The sequence below is a fragment of the Callospermophilus lateralis genome, chromosome 15 (assembly GCF_048772815.1).
Source record: "Callospermophilus lateralis isolate mCalLat2 chromosome 15, mCalLat2.hap1, whole genome shotgun sequence".
NCBI classification, from domain to species: Eukaryota; Metazoa; Chordata; class Mammalia; order Rodentia; family Sciuridae; genus Callospermophilus; species Callospermophilus lateralis.
The window spans coordinates 14,847,612-14,869,034 of NC_135319.1; the positions used below are offsets into that span (position 1 = coordinate 14,847,612).

At 39.9% G+C, this 21,423-nt stretch overlaps 1 protein-coding gene and 1 pseudogene across 1 annotated transcript; one reads left to right on the forward strand and one right to left on the reverse strand.

Moving 5' to 3' along the window:
• Positions 1–13,862: 13,862 nt before the first annotated feature.
• Positions 13,863–14,366, forward strand: LOC143381518 (putative acetylcholine receptor chaperone pseudogene; annotated as a pseudogene).
• A 4,941-nt stretch (positions 14,367–19,307) lies between these two features.
• Positions 19,308–20,312, reverse strand: LOC143381502 (vomeronasal type-1 receptor 90-like). The gene has a single exon (XM_076835164.1). It carries the CDS (start codon positions 20,310–20,312, stop codon positions 19,308–19,310), a length of 1,005 nt encoding a protein of 334 aa, XP_076691279.1.
• Positions 20,313–21,423: the final 1,111 nt, after the last annotated feature.

Sequence of the window (21,423 nt, forward strand, 5' to 3'; positions counted from 1 at the left end):
ATAAAAATAAAACAACTAGGAATGTGGCTCAGTGACTAAGCACCTTTGGGTTTAATGCTTGGTTAACACACACACATGCACACACATACACACACACACACACTTGAATCATGATTACTTTCCCCCATTTTTCCATATGCCAAAGAGGGGACAGAAAAGAAATTTTGGAATTAAATCCTGCTAAAAATGGATGATTCTGCCCACTTAGATATGTTTTTTTCTGGCATAATCAAATATATATAAAGTAATATCAGTGTTTATGTAAGCCTGGGTTCAATATCTGGTACCAAAAATATATATTTAAACAAATTCAATAATTCTGCATTCAGAGCTAATATTTTTAATATTTTGTCTCTAAACTAGTGATGAGCAATCCAGAACAGAGAACACTGAAAATATAGAACTGAATGGGGCTTCAGCCAGCATCCATACTCTTTCCTTGAGAGTTCTATGTGGACATTCCATCCATCTGCCCCAATTGCATTCACTGTGGATGCCACCTACTGAGCTTTTAATCAGGTTGCTTCACGTGCTGAGACAAATTAATCCCGGCCCTACCAGTGGATATAAACAAAAAAGATGTTTTGCTTGCATATTGAGAGTTTGGAAAGGGTGCATTAAAAAAGTGCCCACATACTTTGAGGTGGGCCAACTTGGTGGTAACCACTGTGATGATGAGAATTTTATCTTTATTTGATCCTCAAACATGGACTCTATATGTCTTTTCACCAGAAAAAAAAAAAGAAAATGACCAAGAGCAGCACCCTTTCCATTTTTCTTGCTGTAAGAAATGTCTTTTCTTCCCAAACTGTCCTTGGGGTCACAGCCAACATCTTCCTGCTCCTCTTCCACATCCACATGTTCCTTGTCCAGCGCAGGATCAGGCCCACAGACGTGGCCATCGCTCACCTGTTGCTGATTCATCTGCTGATGTTCATAATCAGGGTATTCCTGGATATGGACATTTTTGAGGTTCAGGATATTTGGAATGACTTCACATGTAAAGCCGTCATCTACCTGTACAGGCTGATGAGGAGCCTGTCAGTCAGCACTACCTGCCTGCTGAGTGTCCTGCAGGCCATCACCCTCAGCGCCAGAAACTCTTTTCTGGCCAAATTCAAACACATGTCTCCACAGCACAGTCTGAGGTACTTTCTCATTCTCGGTGTTCAACATGTTCATTAATGTTCTTATTTTAGTCTCTATTGGAGGCCCCTTCAATGACACATTAGATACTTGGTTTTCCACAGAATCCTGCAGTGTTTTCCCCACAGGTCACCACTTCAGGGTCTTATTTTCCCTGGTAGGAAATACTTAATACTTAATACTCTAGGATGCCCTCCTTCTCGGGCTCATGACCCTCTCCAGTGGGTACATGGTGGCTCTCCTGTGGAGGCACAAGAGGCAGTGCCAGCACCTTCACACCACCAGCAGGATTTCACAAGCCTCCCCAGAGCAGAGGGCCACTAGGACCATCCTGCTCCTCATGGGTTCCTTTGTGGTTGTGTACTTTTTGGACTGCATGATCTCCTCCCCTTACAGTAAATTGCAGAAGAAGGATCCGGTCCGCCTTGTGTTCCAGATGCTGGTGGGCAACGGCTACGCCACCATCAGTGCTATGATGCTCATTAGTACTGAAAAATGAATAATCCAGTTCTTCCAATCCATACTGGGGAAGACGAAGACATGTTTAAGCAGGGCCAGATAACCCCTCCCAGTGTCATCCCAAGTTATTTCCTCCTGAGTTTCCAAAAATTAGTTGATGTTGGAAAAAAAATCTAAATGTGGATGAGGGAGATGAAACTTCTGTTGTTCTTTGTAAGATCTTCATCAAAACAGGTGAGGTGGTGCACACCTGTCATCCCAGCAGCTCAGGAGGCTGAGGCACGAAGATCTCAAGCTGAAGGCTAGCCTCAGCAACTGTGTGAGTCCCTGAGTGTCTTAGTGAGACCCTGTGTCCAAATTAAAATAAAAAAATACAAAGTTCTGGGGATGCGGCTGAGAGGTCACATGCACCTGGGTTCAATTCCTAGTTGCAAAAAAAAATTGTTAAATGATATATGGACTGTTTTCTTACTGAACTTGCCTAAAGCAAATACTTCCATTGTCCATAAGTAGACCATGACTGTGAACCCTTTGCTGGAAAAATGCATTTTGGAAGAATAGTTTTATTTAGTCTTAGGAAAAGAAATATCTTGCCTTAGTACAGCTCTCTTGATGTGCCTGAGGCAATAGGTGTTTTGATGTAATTTTTATTGGAGCAGCAAACATCAATAAGAATGATGAAATCCCCTCCATGTTAACACCAGGTGTTTTCCTAATATACCTATAATATTATTTCTCCATGTATTTCTTTCCCATTGCATCATTTAACTTTTTAAATGTTATTGTTTTTTCATCTGAATGCTAAACCAATAGAGAGTGGGAAAAAATAGGCTTCAGTAGGTGATTAGGAGTCATAATACAGGAGAGAGCTCAGATGTCTTGGAAACACAGAGATCTAATCCATATCCCCTTGCAGCCTTGAAGTAGCTGCCTAGTTATTTCAGCCTCACTGTAAAATAGAGACCATATTTGGTTTAGGGTTATCATGTGGATGAGAACATATAATAGCACTCATTTGGCATCATGTTGTCCTGAGATTGGAAGGATGCAAAGAAGATTACTAGCATGGCCCCTGACCATGGATGGCACGCAATTTATAAATCATGTGACATTGAAAAAGCAAGAGTAGCAGCTCACCTCTGTGTACACAGGCATCATGTATTAACTTTTAATTTCCGTAGTGAGGCTCTGAATACAGTAGTATTAGGATCGCCCACTTTACAGGGAAGAAAACCAAACCCAGATAAATTAAGTCAGTAGATTGCAGAGGAAATACGTGAGGAAAGTCAGGATTTGAACTCTTTTCAAGCCCAGGTTACAGGTCCTGAGCCTACCCAATAGTTCGTCTTTCTTGCTAGACCAATGACATGCATAGGAAAGTGGCACACAGGGGTCACAGCCAATGATACAGACAACCTGGGATTAAAGTCTAAAAACCCCTTTTCTGCATCCTTCCAGCCCATAAATACAGCTGGATGGCAGGTGGCTATGGCTTGACCTACGGTAATGTGGCCTGAACCAAAGAAGTCTGGCTGCTGGATTGAACCCTAAGGGGCCAGTGTGAAAGATGTTCAGTGGCGGAATTTTCAACCCCTGGAGGGGACCCAAGCAATCACCTTCCTTCTGGAGCAGCATTTGGAGGATCCAAATGCACTTCTGGGGGTGCGGTGGGGGGTCTCCCAGGGGCACTGGTTGCAAAGGTAGGAGGCTGCTTGTTCTCCTGACTTCTGAAATGTCTACTTGAACCAGAGGAAGAAGGTTAGGCATGGGGTGCATTTTTTGCCCTCCTTCGCTATAAGTTATTAATACTCTGCACCAGAAAATATTCAAATATTGTTTATTTTTGTTTCTGAGATGGAATCTCACTCCATTGCAGGGACTGGTCTTGAACTTCCTGCGCTCAAGAGATTCTCCTGCCTCAGCCTCCTGAGTTGCTGGAACCACAGCTGCACAATGCGGTGCCCAGCTCAAATATCAGAGAAGATCAAATTAGTGCTGAGGCTACGACTTTTCCTGTCCCCTCAAGCAGTTCATGGTCAACTAAATCCATTCTCTGTAACATCATCAGGATATGGGAGAAACTGTTGTTCTCTGTTAGGAAAGAGAGTGGATATGTCTGCGTTTGGATCTTGTGTGACCTATAGGGTCATTTACAAAAGGGACCAGAAAAGATTATTAAGGAAAAACAGCCACTGTGTCTTCCAGTTAGTGTTGGAAATTCTGGGGTTTCATCATAATAAATTTAGCAAACAGACAAATAATCAAAAAATACACAGATCAAGTCTTCCCAGGCAGGATGTCAGGAAGGTTTGTAGGTCTCAGATTGGCTCAGAACAGACTTGGGACTGATGGAACTTTTTGTGATATTTATCAGGCCCTCCTAGATCAAAACGCTTGCTTCATAACCTACCAGTTTCACTTGACTGTTGGAAGCACGGACATGACGTCCATCTGAAGTAACAATAAAAAACGATTGTCTTATCTTTTAAAAGTCCATGTATGGCTGTGTTTTGGTTATACTCTCCCACCAGGTGTCTAAGACCAAGTTGGTCAAAGTTGATCTTTTCCTTATCTATGCTAGATTCAGCTGAGATCTTTAGAGATTTCTCCTGGGAACTGCTGACCCCAGCCCTGCAGCTGTGCCCAGAGGACCCTCACCCTCCTCTGACTGCCCCTTCCACTGCCCCTTCCCCTGCCCCTTCCCAGCCTCTGCTGAGCTGCACTTCCATGTGGGCAACCATTTTAGCCTCCATGCATGAGGGAGGTCAGGCAGGGTGTTGTCTAAAAAGGAAAATTCTATACACCATTAGGAAAAAAAATCATGTTTTCCAAAATGTGATGATCAGGCAAAATGACAATTTTGTTCTTTCACTCACTCAACATTTTTCTGTCTGCTCCCATGACAAGCCTCAAATGACACTAGAAAGATTTTCCATGAGGGCACATCTGTCTCGTGCTTTATGGGTCACAGAAGATCACAGGCACAGAGTCCCATTGTTCTCTGGCATATTTATACAGATTTATACATTGTGTCAGGGCTGGGGACATAGCTCAGTTGGTAGAGCACTTGCCTCACATGCACAAGGCCCTGGGTTCAATCCCCAGCACCACACACACAAAAAAATAATTACATAGATTTGCTCTCATACACCTGCTTTATTTAAGGTAAAATAGATACTAAGGGGCTTTAAAGAATCAACTTATATAACACCTAGTATCATTTCTGTACAAAATTGTAAAACAAAAATGTAAACGATAGTTATAAAAGTGTGTTCTTTTCTGCCATTTCTGTAAAATGGAGATTTTGGAGGAAATGCACTTCAAGTATTGTTGCTGGCCCTGGCCTTGAGGACAACATGTCTGACGTATTTATGCACCTGGACTTTTTTTTGGTACTTTTCTATGTGTACATTATCATCAATTTTTTTTTGAAAGAAAGAAAATAAAAACTGTTTGCACATCAATCACAACTTTGATTAGCAATGCATGTAGACAGTTTCTGTATTTTCACTGAGGAATTCACTCACACGCCAGGTTATTATTGACACGTATAACAACTTACACTTGTCGTTCTAATGATTTTCTGGTTTAATATTCTTTGTATATTTTTGTATGTGTTTTGTTCCTTCCTTTCTCTCTTATTGATTATCACTGAGGTTTGTGGGCTTTTTAGAGTGATTAGATTTGATTCTTCTCTCCTCATTTTTGTAACAGTGCAATAATGAGTTACTAAACATCATGTGTATTTAACTATGTTTGCTAACATGTATAATCATAGGGGGAGAGACTGAGAATAAGATTTGAGCTTTTCAAAAACCCATCTTCAAACCATTGGAAAGAATCGGCTCTAATATTTTAACCTCACCACATAACATTGTGGCACATTAAGAATTTTATCACTGGGCTGGTATTATGGCTTGGCAGTCAAGCACTTGCCTGGCATGGGTGTGGTGCTGGATTTGAGCCACATAAAAATATATAAATAAAATGAAAGATATTGTGTCCATGTATACCTAAGAAATTTAAAAATTTACCACTCACTTTTTAATTTCAGAAAAGATATTTTCCACCACGGTGTTAACATAACAACATTCCCCCATCCCCATGTCCTGGGGTTGGTGGAATGCCATTCTGTTTTCTGTGTCTATCAATTTGGGAACTCCAACTTCCAACCTCCTTTAAGTACTTTTATACAGTATTTGTTCTTTTGTGACTGACTTGCTTCACCAAGTAGAATATATCTTGAGGGATCAGGTATGTGGCATCCTGTGCCAGAATTTTCTTTCATTTTAAGTGTTAATAGTCTAGTGTCTGAATAGGCCATAATGTATTGTTCATGTATTCTTATGATTCTGGGTGTAGGGTTCTTTCTACATTTGATTATTTAAAACATGGTTTTATGAGTAATGCTGTGGAAATCGCTGTCTGACTCTCTGAATGTACACTGTGTGTGTGTCTGTGTGTGTGCACATGCACATGTGCAGACATGCATGCTCTATGATGTGTTGTTTTATGGTAGCAAATGTTTACATGTCTAGTTTGAAAAAAATATACATAACTGAGACAATACAATTATTGAAAAGCATTGGGACTATTGCACCTAAAAATAGTTTGCATTAGCTCAGGTCTTGAAAATTCACATCCACCTTAGTGTCCCCCCTGAAGGACTCAATGAGAAACATAAAGCCCTGGTAATATCTCAGAAATAAAGATGGCTTGATTTTTTTTTAATGTATTTGCCACTTACATATCCAAGTATACGGCTCTAACAGAAGAAGAACTCTGTATTGTATTTCAAGAAAACAGCATATACACTGTGCCATGGTGAATCATCCCAAAGAAATCACATTTTCTTGCCTTAACAGAACTTATCCACCACTGGCTACTGAAATGTTTACTGTCTTCTCCCACATATATCTCAAAATACTAATTATACATTTTTCAGTACTAATGAACACCAAAGGGCTGAATGACGCATAGTTATGGGCCAAGAGGATCTGGATACAGTAAAATATTGCATGATGCTTCAGTGTGATTCTTCCATAGGAAACAATGCTGTCCAAGATGGACATGACCATGAAGCAACTTAAGAGCAGCAGGATTGTCTGGGTGGCCCTCAGTTCTGGGGATGACACTGGAGGCAGGCTGGTGCTGTGGAGATGCCGGGACTGCCTCTTGTGCCTGCATAGGAGACCCACCATGTATCCATTGGAGATGGCCATTATTCCTATAAGGGAGGCTCCACTGAAGGCCATCAGGGTGGACAAGCTGTGCTAGAGGAAGAAGGTCATGGGGATAAAGGAGAAGGATTCTGGAATGTACATAAAGTTGTCTGAGGTCCAATTGGAGGTAGCAGCAATGGAGATGAAAAGGTGGCTACTGAAGGATGAATAGATGACCCACAGGAAGAGAAGGAAACACAGGATGTGAGGTGAGTATTTATGTTTGAACTTTGCCAAGCAGGAGTTCCTGGGGCTGAGGGTGATGGCTTGGAGGACACTCAGCAGGTAGGTGGCACAGATGGAGAAGCCCCTCATCAACCTGTACAAGTAGATAAGCAATTTACACGTCAGATCATCCCACCTGCCCCCCTGAGGTATAAAAATGTCTGAAGCTATGAAGCCCTTGATGAGCAGAATTGCCAGGTGGATTAGGGCCAGGAGACCAATGGGCAGGTCAGTGGGCTTAGGTCTGTGCCCAGTAATGTGAAAGGAGATATGGACAAGAAGGCCATGACCCCAACACCAATCACGGTGTACAGGGTGTTTCTTATGTCAATATTACTGTACAGTCTGTTGGCTTTGTTAATCTTATAGGGGAAAGAATTCTGTGAATACCTTAGGAAAAAGACAAGAAAATGTCCTTTTTGCAAATATGTCTTTCATCAATCCCGATGGACAACTCTGCAATCAAGAAAATAAAAAGGATTCATCAAAACATGCCTTTATTCCACATGATGAGTGAATATTGGTGCTGGGCACAGTGATGCCTGCCTGAAATCACAGTGACTGAGATGCTGGCTACTTGCGAGGCTGAGGCAGGAGGATCACAAGGGTCATGCTACCATGGATGTCTTAGTGAGACCCTCTCTCAGAATACACAAAGGACTGGGTGTAATTGGTGCTGGTGCACTTACCCACCGAGTAATATCCAGCACATAATAAAGCAAGCCAACAAACAAATCCCCTTAGTTCTGTCTCACACCACTCAGAACCCATGCCCATGTTCTCCCTTCTCCTCAAATCTCCCAGTCTCGGCTGGGTTATATGTGTGCTTGGGGCCTCCACAATGTCATTCATAATGATACTTCTGTTTTCTTGTTTATTGATAATTGCCATCTGGACCCAGTGGCACACTCCTGTAATCCCAGGTGCTTGGGAGGCTGAGGTAGGAGGACAGCCTCAGCAATTTAGGAAGGCCCTAAGTGACTTAGCACAACCCTATCTCTAAATGAAAAGGAAAAAAAGGTGTGTGGTAGTGTAACTAACTGTTCATCACCCCTGGAGTCAGTCCCTAGTCAAAAAAAATGACAGTTATCTTAGAACATATCTTTTCTGCTATAATCTCATGTCTGAGATTTTTTGTAAAAGACAGAGTCTTACTTGATTTTCATGTGTCCCATCTTGTTGGTCAGGTACAAAATTGTAGCTCTACACTTTGGGGTGAATTGGAGTGGGGCTGATTATAGGAAAGAGGAAATGAGCCCTTCCTAGGCAAAGAGTATCACAGATCCAATATGTATAGAGTTAGTGCATGTCAACACTATGTTAATTCTGGCTTATCTATTGCCACGCCAAATGTTTACAATAGAATATTCCAGAAGTATTACCAGGAACATAGTCCTTTCTCATGGTTTACAATCAGAGTAATAATTAGAACTACAAGCAAAATAGAGTTGTTGTTCCTTTTCAAGGTTTTGATTAAAGGACAAGTATCCAACCCAATCTTGAAAGATGGGCCCACAGATATTATCTGGATTATAAATTAAAGGTGACATTTCTCCAGACTCAAGAGTCCCAAGCCTGAAATTTATGCTGAAAAATTTGGTGAGTGATCTCTTGGGATAATATATTTTGTAGAGTGTGTGTATTTAATTAAACATCACTTATGTGAGATATACAGTATTGTAAAATATTTCTGCCACATAGTAGAAAAAAATTATCATCTGAAAATCAAACATATAAGAATAATTTGTATTATGGATACTGGTTTAATAATGTCAGATTCTAAGGGGAAGAAACATGTTAATCACTCACAAACATTGGAACTCCATTTAAGAAATCAGACCTGAAGCAGGTATTTAGTTAAATCTTTTGGAGTACAGATTTTCTGATACAAAAATTTATAACGTTATTTGAAAAGAAGGTACCTGTAATAAGACTCATGGGCCTTGTATACCAAATAGTAATAAAATCCTGGTTAAGTAAATTTTACTGCCATATTGCTATTGATTTGTAAAGTTCTTTATATAAATTATGGCTTTGTTTTCCTATTCTTTTCTGCTCAATAAAGAAAAGCCAGTATGAAAAAAACAAAGATGATCAAGGAGAAAAAAATTCAGGTTTTAAAAATTCATGATCAATAATGTGACAAATTTCTCCATTTAGTTATCTAATCTATTTGAGATGGTTGCACAGTACTTCCAGAAACACAAAGTAAAATATCAAAGCTACACATATCTCTAATATTTTTTTCATTGTAGTTGGACACAATATCTTTATTTTATTTATTTATTTTTATGTGGTGCTGAGGATGGAACCCAGGGCCTTGCACGTGCTAGGTGAGTGCTCTACCGCTGAGCCACAACCCCAGCCCCCTATCTCTAATCTTTATTGTTCACAAAAATGATGACTTGAGACTTATATTTACTGGTAATGATATAAGCATGTTATCGTTTGGAAGATAAAATCTCCAGTGATAGCTTTCAAAGAATAATCCTTATTGGTTTGTTTATTTTTGTCATCAGAGATTGAACTGAGGGGTGCTTCACCATTGAGCAACATCCTCAATATTTTCTTTACTTTTCTATTTTTGAGACATGGTCTTTCTAAGTTGCTTAGGGCCTCACTAAGTTGCTGATGGTAGCCTTGAACTTGCCTCAGGCTCCCAAACTGCTAGGTTAAAGAATAATCTTAAATAGATACATATTATCAATGAAGAGCTACCATTGTAAAATCCTTGTAAAATTACTTTAGCTCATGTAATATCTGTGAAATACCATTTTTCTTTCATTGAGTTGAAATCATTCTAAAAACCTGCAGTGATGCCGCATTCTATTTTGTGTCTGCATGAATAGGTAACCACAAACTCCACAGTTACGTACAATGATACTGTGTCAATAAACATTAAAATAAAGAATATTAAGTAAACCAAGAAATTCAGCTAGTGAATAGATAAGAATAAAAGCATGAGCTATAGAAATATTTTACATTACTGAGCTCTTCAAGGAATACAGTTTAATAACCTATAAATCAGGGCACCTGAATGAGTTTGTCTGCAGTGTTCCTTTAGAAACTATAATCCTGTCCACCTAAAAGTTTTAGGACAGGCTGGGGTGTACCAATGCTATGAATTGGCATTAATATTAAGGAAATCATAGCTCCAGTGGAGCTATGAAAATATCTGGAACTTTTTTTTTGAAGGTAAATGTTCAGACACTGATCCATATAATAAAAGAGACTTAGCTGGGTTTTCCTCCTCTGTACATTGCTATTTCCTCCATAGCAATATGAAAAATTTACCTTCTTTTGAGTGCAGACCAAGGAAATTGGCAATGATCTCACATCATCAAAAGCACCCCCTTAGCTTCCTCAAAGTAGAGCCAGGCTAGAACGGAGTACCCTAGTCACACTCTTAACTTCCAAATCACACACACTCAACACTATCAGTGAGCTGTGCATGACAATCACCTCAGTTGGACTTTATCTCAATATCATGAAATAAGTGACTGTTTTAAAGAAATGTATTTAGCTGCCCCTGCACTACTGAGTCATTTCAGGGGAAAAACAGTCTGGTGAGCATGCTCCCTTCATGAAAACAGAAATTCTCTATCATGTCGCCTTGTACCTGTGTCTCATCAGGCTCTCACCTGGCTAGCACAGCACAGTCCTGGAGATCAGGGGACAGGGCAGAATCGGCCACCAGCAGAATGGTTTGAAGTTGATAGTGAGGGCTGGGGACCTCTCAGAGGAGGAAAACCCAGCTAAGTCTCCTTTATTAGATTTATCAGGGTCTGAACATATAAGACATATTTATCATTTGACAGCTGCCAAAATTTCATACTATCCCTTGATACATGACGTCATCCAATAGGTCCCCAAACTAGTAAGGAGGGTTCAGGATGCTGCACCTGAACTTGGGTTCTGGGGGGAATGGGAGCATGGAAAGGAAGGAGAAAAGCTTTTTGTACACTGCGACGTGAGCGTGGACACTTTGGTGGACAGATCCCAGCATGAAGAAGGGACCAGTATCTCCTTTCTGAAACTTGAAGTCGTCATGCCTACCTTTTAGGGTGCAGATAAGGTATAAATAACAGGATTCATCTCCGTCACTTAGCACTCCATGTCCACCCCCACACACATGAGAGAGAGCAGAACTTGATTTGTCATTGTCACCTAGGTGACGTTTTTTAACCATAGCTCAAGTTTACCATCATTATCATCTTTATCATTTCCTTCTAGAAATAGTTTTAAAATTTGATCTCTTGGAAAGTGAGACAGACCTTGCTTCAGGCAAGTAATTCAGGAAATATGGATAAAGTGGGATGCATGCTGTATTTCTTTTTTTGCCCAAGTTGAGCTGGGAAAGTAAGAAAAGCATTATGAAGAAACAGCTGGTGTGTTGGGGGGAGACAAAGCCCTCACGTGCTAGGTGACAGTGCTGCATTCAGGGATTCTCTGAAATAAATGACACAAATTGTGTGGTCCTCAAAACCCTGGGATATGCTTGAGCAAATGAATGGGAGTCCTATTTCTGAGAACAGGGTAAAAATTTTACAAAATGCTAGGTAAATTAAAAGTGTTGTCAGCATAGCTTGTGTTCAGAATATTGACAATACCCATATTTTAAAATAAATCTTCAGAAATTTTGGGCTAAGAAGAGAGTGTTTTTTTTCTTTTTTCAAAGAAATGGAGACTGAACAGAGTCCCACCAATCTTGTAATCCCAGGAAAATCCTCCAAATCCCAAAAGCTAAATTTAAGGACAGAGATATTCTTTTCCCAAGTTCTAGGAATTTGTATTACTTGGTGTTTTGTAGCCAAAAATGGGGGGAAAAAACACCATCTTTACTTTTTAAATACTTAATGTACTTGCAAACTGAACATCCTGCACCTGTAGTTTTAAATTTCCTAAGTGGCAGAGCATAGGGCCAGGTCTTATAGTATATATTGTGGCAGGAATTGTTTCATGAGAAAATCCTAGGACACACTTGGCAGTAATGTGGGGTTACCCTCTATCAGATGAGGTTTTGAACATAAGAGATTTCCTTCTAAAGACTATAAAACATGGAACAATAAATTAATTGTTTTAATTTTTGTTAAAATTATTTTTAATTAATTGTATTAAAATATGAAAACAATTAAACAGCACAGAAGTCACTTATATCAACAGTAGTTCTTTTTTGAGTTGTAATGACAGAAACAGAACTATGTATATTTATCAAAAAGATGAAATTAAAACATGTCACTTGCCTGGTAAAATGTGTTGAATAAGTAATGTTTAAAATCAGAACATAACATTTTATAGGGAGCTTGCATATTAATGGAGCTAGTCAGTAACTATAGTCTTGTTCATGAAAACCTAAAACCTATTGAGGTCTCCTATGCAAAAATTGGAGACATTTTTTTATCAGTCTGTAAAGTCATGAGTAGGCTAGGAAGGAAATGCCCTCATTGTGCCATTCAGGGCACATCCTCTCGCGTGAGAGGGACTCATAGAGCTCAAGTCTCTTTTGCAGATACCAACAACCTCACTAAGAAGCCCAAACTTCCTCCTCCCACAGCCTTACTAGGAACCCCCCTCTGCCTACTGGTTCTGCATCTGAGAATCCATAGCCACTAACCCAGAGGGATATGATGGGAAGACTGGGCTCGTTTAGGGAAGGGAGGCCTTTAACTCATCTCTCTGCAGGGCCTTAATTTTTGTGTCTGTAAGAAAGTGACAATGTCTCACTGGAGAGCACCAAACCGTCAGGTCTCTAGTGGGACATTTCACCTGCCCCTGCATTTGACTTTGTGCTCAGGTGGATAACAGCTCTCTAGGGAGAACCGGGCTCCCAACTTTTCTCTAAGTTAATTGACATGTGTATTGGGGGATCACAGTCATCCCAAATATTTAGAAAGCATCAACTTCTTACATTGTGACATGGGCCAAATTTGTCTAAAATCACCTAATATTTTGTCAGGACACTTTCTGGTCTGAGATCTTCCTGGCACCCCATGTGAGTTGTTGTTGGCTCTGTGTCTCAGCTACCATTGATGATGGGCATCTTCACCCTCAGTCCCTTCTTACTAGGAGGACCTGGTTTCTGGGGAGTGTTGGCTGTGCTCTCCATTTTTCAAAGTCCAAGGATCTCGGTTCAAGGCGTGACTGCAAATTAAGTTGGAATTGAAATGTGTTGAAGTAAATACCAAGAGTGCAGATGAAGCTGGAGTGGGGGTGGAGGTATTCACAGGCAGGTGAGGCTGGGTGAAGTGGCGCTTTTTTCACTTATTCAAATGCAATTGAGCTTCATTTCTCTTATTGACTTAACCAACAGAATCACTTGGAAGTGGCTCCTTTGGAAGTACAATATTTTCTAAACCATTCCTTTCCTTAAGTACAATTTTATTCCTTCCAATTTATTTTTTTCAATTTATACTGATTGTGAATAAAACTTCTATGAATGCTTGCATACACATTTGGGGGGTAAAACACAGTTTGTGATTGTTGGATCATTTGTGTGACTCTCTGTGTAGTATAAGATATTGCAATGCTATTTTCAAATAGCCTGTATAATTTGGCCTCTGATAAAATGATACAGGCTATTTGAAAATAGCATTGCAATATCTTAAATAAACCTAGTATTCCTGGTTAAATAAAAAAGAAATTGACATTTTTATTCACTCTTTTTCTTGATTTAAAATAATTTTATGGGTCATTCTGGCTGCCTGCTGCCTCCGCAGCGTCCCTCTAGCTCTCCCTGTGCTAACTGCCTGCGCCTTAGACCCACGGGTGTGCAAAGCAGAAGGATTAGTTGGGACCTGCTTTGGTGACCTTATGGCATCCCCCAGAACCGTAACTATCGTGGCCCTCTCAGTGGCCCTCGGACTCTTCTTTGTTTTCATGGGGACTATCAAGTTGACCCCCAGGCTCAGCAAGGATGCCTACAGTGAGATGAAACGTGCTTACAAGAGCTATGTTCGAGCTCTCCCTCTGCTGAAGAAAATGGGCATCAATTCCATTCTCCTCCGAAAAAGCATAGGTGCCCTTGAAGTAGCCTGCGGCATTGTCATGACCCTTGTGCCTGGGCGTCCCAAAGATGTGGCCAACTTCTTCCTACTCTTGTTGGTGTTGGCTGTGCTCTTCTTTCACCAGCTGGTTGGTGATCCTCTCAAACGCTATGCCCATGCTTTGGTGATTGGAATTCTGCTCACTTGCCGCCTGCTGATTGCCCGCAAGCCTGAAGATCGGTCTTCTGAGAAGAAGCCCTTGCCTGAGAATGCTGAGGAGCAACCCTCCTTATATGAAAAGGCCCCTCAGGGCAAAGTGAAGGTGTCATAGGAAAGTGGAAGTGCAAAAAGTGGACCTTCCAGGCAGTTGCCTCCATGACACCCAGGAAGATGTCAGTGTGTATTTTTCATTTGATTTATTTATCTTGGGGAAAATGGAAAATATAATCTGCAAGTTAATTGGCTTGTGTACATTGTACTCTAAAATGACCTCCCCACATTGACATTTGTGCACCACCTGTAATCACTCTGGGGCAATGCTCACATCTTGCTGCATGTACATGTATACGGCTACTATTGAAGTGTATTTGTGAGATGGACTCCAGCAAGCATGTGATTGTGAGATTATGTGTGGGGAAATGTATTGAACTACTGTGTGCGTGCACACACACACATGTGGAGAAGCCTCTGATCTTGAACTAATCCTGCACAGGTATCCTTCCCTTTATAAACTGATTCCAGTAAAGATAGAATAAAACAAATTTCCTAAAAAGAGAATTCCATTTTTGGTATAAAACAAGTGACCTGTTCCCTGGTGGGGATGGTATGTTCTCTAGATAAAGCTGAAAACTTAAACTCACCACTTTAGGGAAAAATTCCTTTAATTTGAAACACCGAGTTATGTGTAAAATTAATTAATTAGCCTTTGCTTCAATAGTTAAGTTTTAAATACTTCATATTGAGTTTAATTTAAACAAAGGATACATGTAGTCAACTGATGGTCTATTCTTCAAGTGATAAAATAGGACATTTCACATTGCCTTTGTTCAAGCCCAACCTACTAAGTTCTTTTACTAACATTTAAAAACTGAAACAGTATCTTGTTACTAGAAATCTTCTTCAGATTTTCTTAAGCTCACAGCTGCCTCACTTCCACTATTCTTAGTAGCTAACCAGGATTTGGTAGCTGCTCCACTCTTGTGGTTGAGGGAGCAGGCATTGGTCTTGTTAGAAATCGGAATCTCAAACATTAGGTATTCTCTGAAACTGTCTCTGAAAATTGACAGAGAAGCTGTATCCTGTTTCCCTGCCAAACAGATTTACTACTCCTATTGATTCTTCACTGAACTTTGCCAGTGTAAGTAGAGTTCAAATAACCCCAGAGTTGTCTCCCCTACACTTCTTTAGCATTCCAGTAGGTGGAGTTTAGCTGGAGGAAGGACATTTGACATGGGTTAGTTGGATTGAGCAGTATGGAAATTTGCTTCCTTCATCACAGACTGCTGTTTCTCCTTGTTAAATGTGCTTTGATAGTTTTAGTATTATTGTGCCAGGGATGGGAAAAGGGGTGGGGGGTTGTGTGTGGGGAGAGTACCCATTGTATTTTCTTCAGTGTCATTGTTCTTGGTAATTGATACCTCTGTCTTATTTCTCTCATTCTTTCAAAATAAAAAAAAAAATTGAAAAAATAAATAAATAAATAAAAATTTAAAAATTTTATGGGTTCATATTTTCATAGTATGAACTGTTACCAAGGTTAGTAATTTTCCAGATGCTACTTAAATCTGGCATTTTGTCCTAATTTAAAACACTTCATTCAGATAGTTATCCTACAGGAACCACTTAAGATAACACTGAGATAGATGTAAATACTGAGGTGCTCAGACTGAACTCACACCAGAACTTCAATTACTTCTTCATCCAGAAGTGGGCATGATGGGGAACTTCAGGGTATCATCTTCAAATGACTGTTTGGAATAGGTTTTTATTTTATGTTTTATTTTTGGCATCAGCCATTGAACTGAAGATTCTTAACCATTGAGCCACATCCCCAGCCATTTTTATATTTTACTCAGAGACAACATCTTACTAATTTGCCTAGGGCCTCACTGAGTTGCTGAGCTTGATGTTGATCTCACAACCCTCCTACATCAGCCTCCCTAGCTAGTAGGATTACAGGCATGTACCACCACAACCAGGTTGTTTGGCACAGCTATGCTGAAACACTTTCAAATTGTTGGAAAAAAAATATTTTGACACTCTGAGAGTCATTTCACTTTTCTTTGTAAATTCAGAGGATGTTTTTCTCACAATTGGCTTAAAGTGATTGCAATATTTTATAATTAGTAAATACACAAAGATCAAATTTACCATTTACCAATGTTTAACAGTACAGTCAGGGCATTAAGCACATTCACTTTGTGGGCATGTATAATCTCCACCATGTACAGAAATTTTTCTTCTCCCTAAATGATCTCTATATCCATCAAATAATAATTCCCCTACTGAACCCCCTCCTCAGCTACTGGAAAATGTTCTTCTATATTCTGTCTCTATAAATTACATTACCCAAAGTTCCACCTTCTATGTGTGGATTTATACAATAATGATTCTTTTTGGAGTGACATTTCATTGGACATAATGTCTTTAACTTTCTTCTATGGTTTCTTATGGTACCCCATGATATATCCAGACCCCATGTTTATACATTCCTATGCATGTGGATATCAGATAATTTGCACCATTGCCTATTATAAATAATGGTACCAAGAGCAAAGGTGTTCAAGTGACAGTTTTAAGTCCTTGCCAATATTATTTGTTATATTTGTAAAAGCACAATTGATAAATAAGATGGCAGTTTATGATGAGAGATGTTTTCAAGTTTTTAGGCATAAGAGAGACTACAAAGACTGTTTTACTTATTAAAAGCTACTCCAATCTCATATATTTATAAATATAGGGACTAATGAAGATAATAAAATTGAGATTTACTTCTCAGGGGTTCCTCTCACATTTTCAGTCAGAAATACAATGTACCGCCAGGCACAGTGAAATTCTCCTGTAATTTCAGCAGCTTGGGAAACAGAATCAGGAGGATCATGTGTTTAGGCAGCATCAATCAAAGCCAGGTGCTAAGCAACTCAGTGAAACCCTGTCTCTAAATAAAACACAAGATCGGGCTGAGGATGTGGCTCAGTGTTCCAGTGTTCCTGATTCAATCCTCAGTAACTGCCCCCCCCCACCAAAATAATATAATGACTTTAGTTTATCTCAGAGGTATATGAAAAAAGTATCTAGCATGTATTTCTCATTCTCAAGTTTCAAAATAATCACAAAAAGCCCCCATTTATCTATTCATTCAACACAGAAAGCAGACTACACTATGCCATGATGAATGGTTGCCTAGCCGTGTGGTGGCTCATTATGAAAATTTATCCATCAGGCAATGATTCAACACTTACTCTCCTTCCCCCATAAGAATATCAAAAAGTTAAGGCTTTGTTTTTCATTACAGGTGAAAACCAAAGGGCTAGTTGTGGCATAGCCATTGGTCACCATCATCTGGATACAATGACAAATAGGGTTGTTTTTCCACATGGTTCTTGAGGAGATGACAGAGTCCAAACAGAACATGATCACAAAGAAACCCAGGAGTAGCAGGATGGTCCTAGTGGCCCTCTGTTCTGGCGAGGCTTTTGGAGACAGGCTGGTGCCGTGAAGGTGCTGGCACTCCTCTTATGCCTATGCCAGAGGGTCACCATGTTCCCACTGGAGAGGGTCATGAGCCCTATAAGGAAGACATCCCGTAAAGCACCTCATATGGAAAACAAATGCCTGAGGAAGTAGCTCATGGGTAAGATAGTGCAGGAGTCACTGAGGAATATAAGAGTGTGTGTGAGGTCACAGTGGAGTTGTCAACAGCAGAGATTGAGAAATGGGCACTAAAGGACATAAAGAAGACCCACAGGAAAAGAAGGGATCTCAGGTTGTCCTGTGGTGATTTAGGCTTAAACTTTGCCAAGGGGGAGCTTGAGAAAAATAATGTGTGTCCCAATTATATGGACCATGTCACATTCTGTCACTCTGATCCAAAGTTTAAATTAGCCTATTCATGACTCCACACATTGTGATGCCTGAGATTCTGAGCTGTTGGGAATTCCAGTTATGCATCAACACCCTGGGTTACTTGCACTTTTCTTTGTAATTTCAGAGAAAGTTTTCCTCACCCTTGATTAAAAGGTAATTGAAACATTTTATTATTATTTAAGTACACAAAAGATGATATTTATCATTTACCCATGATTAAGACTATGGGTCAGTGGCCTTAAGAAAATTCAAATGTGGGTGCATGGATTCTCTCTACTGTCTCCCCAATTTTTCTTATTCCTAAAATATCTCTGGATTCATTAAATAAAAATTCCCCAGGGGACACCCTTCCTCAGCTGCAGGAAAACACCATACTACAATCTGTCTTTATAAACTATACAAGCCAAACTTCCATCTTTTACAGGTATATTTTACACAAATGTTGATTCTTTTGTGATTGACAGTCGCTTGACAGAATGATTTCAAGATTCATCTGTGGTTTCTTATACATCAGCATCATCTTCATATTTAATGCAATGTTTAGTATTTAATGCAATATTCGGTCTTTGCATATTGTACTACTGTAGATTCCACCCCCCTGTGTGTATATGTAAACAGTTTTGATTCTGGTGGCAATGCAAGATGGTCACAATGTACCCTCTTGACATAATAAATTCAAGACTCATCTGTGGCTTCCTATGCATAAGAATCTTTCTCCTATTTAATGTTGAGTGGAACTCCATGATATATCCAGACAATATCTTCATACATTCATATGCTTGGGAATATTAGACTATCTCTGTCAGTGACTATTATAAATATGGCATGCTGAGAAATGGTGATTAAATAATAGTTGTTGTCCCTATATCTAGTTTTTTGTTATATTCATAAATGTTCAATTGATAGATGAGATGGCAGTTTATGATAAGGGATGTTTACAATCTATAGGCATAAAGGAGATTTCTGAGACTCTTGATTTATTAAAACCACTGAAATCTCTCACATACCTATAAATATATGGACTGATTCAGAGAAAGAAAGTGATATTTACTTCCTAAGGTTCCTTTCACACATCAATCAGAAATATAAAGTTACTAGCTTTGTTGGAGCCATAAGGACAATAATCTGTCATGTTTTTCTCATTTTCAAGCTCTATGTAATCATTTTTAAAAATCACTTTATGCATTCATCCAACATGGAGAGCAAACTCATTATGCCAAGATGCATTGATGCATGGTGGTGCAGTGGCTGAGGTCAAGAACTGACTCATCGTGCAATGATTCAACGTTGACTGTCCTTCCCCCACAAACATTTCAAAAAGGTAACTCTCTGTCTTGATGGTGGCATAGCTACTGAACACCATGATCTGGACAGAACGGCACACAGGGTCATTGTTCCACATGGTTCTTGAGGAGGAGACGATGCAGTCCAAACAGTACATGAGCACAAAAATTCCCAGGAGCAGCAGGATGGCCCCAGTGGCCCTCTGTTCTGGGGAGGCTTTTGGAGATGGGCTGGTGCCGTGAAGGTGCTGGCACTGCCTCTTATGCCTATGCAAGAGGGTCACCATGTACCCACTGAAGAGGGCCATGACCCCTATAAGGAATACATCCCATAATGCACCCAGGATGGTAAACAAATGCCTGAGGAAGTAACTCATGGGCAAGATAGTGCAGGAGTCACTGAGGAATATAAGGCCCTGTGAGGTCACAGTGGAGTTGTCAACAGCAGAGATTGAGAAGTGGGCACTGAAGGACATATAGAAGACCCACAGGAAGAGAAAGGACCTCAGGCTGTCCTGTGGGGACTTAGGCTTAAACTTTGACAAGGGGGAGCTTCTGGGCCTGAGGGTGATGGCCTGCAGGACACTCAGCAGGCAGGTGGCATAAATGGACAGGCCCCTCATCAACCTGTACAAGTAGGCAACTGATTTACATATCACATCACCCCAAAGCCCCGCCTGAGATGCAAAAGTGTCTACAGCTAAGAACCCCATGTTGAGCAGCAGCAGGAGATGGGTTAAAGCCAAGAGACTGATGATCCAGTTCATGTCCTTGAGCCTCTTGTCACATAGAAACTTGATGACATGGAACAGAAAGAGGATGATGTTGGCAACAATCCCAATTCCCACTTCAGAGTAAAAGGTGATGCTTGGGTTAATAAGTCCATCCAGCATGTGGTTTTTTCTCATCTTTTGGAGTAAGGAATCATAGAGTACATGTCTTAGGAGAAAAGTAAGAAAATTCATTATCACAAATATTAAATTTCATCCATCTCAGCAAACACTTTTGTCAGGAGGAAAATTTGTTAGCCTATCCCAATGCCCCCATTCCCCTCTAACTGAAGTTTTGCTGACACACCCTGGCAATCATTCTTTCCTCTCTCTTTTTCCAACATTTCCCAATCATGGCTGGATTACATTTCATGCAAAGTTCGAAGTGTTTTCCTGTGCATTAAAAATGATCACACCTGTCATATATTTCTCATTCACAAGCTCCAACGTTATAGAAAATCTTTCCCTGATACAACCTTGAATTTTTCTTGGTGATATGTGACTGCAAGGGTGGAGTATGTGTCCTTCTTTTAGTAAGGACTATGTACTTTTTGGTCAGTTGAAATTATGGGGGTTTAATTAGAAAGAAAACCCTCCTAAGCAAGGAGACTTAATGTCTTAGGCCATGCATCTTTATTTTAGTTTCTTGTTACCTTTATTCTGGTTTGTTCATGAACACTGTGATTTTGTTCATATATTCACAAAGAAAAGGCTAAGTATTGCAACCTCTGAAGTTGAATATACCTATATAATCTTCCATTTAAAGGATAAGTGTTCAACTTTGAGAAGCCCATGAGCCAGGGCTCTGGGCTCATCTCATCTATAAGCTGAACAAAACCTCATCGTGTCTATACCCAAGATACTGTGCATGAAAGAGGATGGAGTACGTTTTCCCTACAGGAAAGGATTGCTGTGCTGAAGGATCTCTGTGGAATTGTTCAATTTTTTAGACTTCTGCAGATCCTCATTCATAGAAATCTCTTAATAGTTGATCATCTCTATCACCAACTCAGAGAGGCTAAAAAATTACCAGAATTGCAATCTGTTGGGAATCTCTGTTGAGAGAGAACTGAGTGAATTTTAGGATGATTTGATTCCTTTACACAGCTACCTATGTTAAGAATTTTTGTTATAGAATCACAATTTGACCTATGTGATCCAAGTCCAGTGTCAAATACTAGCAGAAACACATTTCAATATTTTTTCTACTTAAATATGTACAAAGCTGGGTGCAGTAGGGCACACCTGT

Coding starts and splice junctions, on each gene's coding strand:
- LOC143381502 (XM_076835164.1), bottom strand. CDS start 20,312: ATGAGAAAAAACCACATGCTGGATGGACTTATTAACCCAAGCATCACC.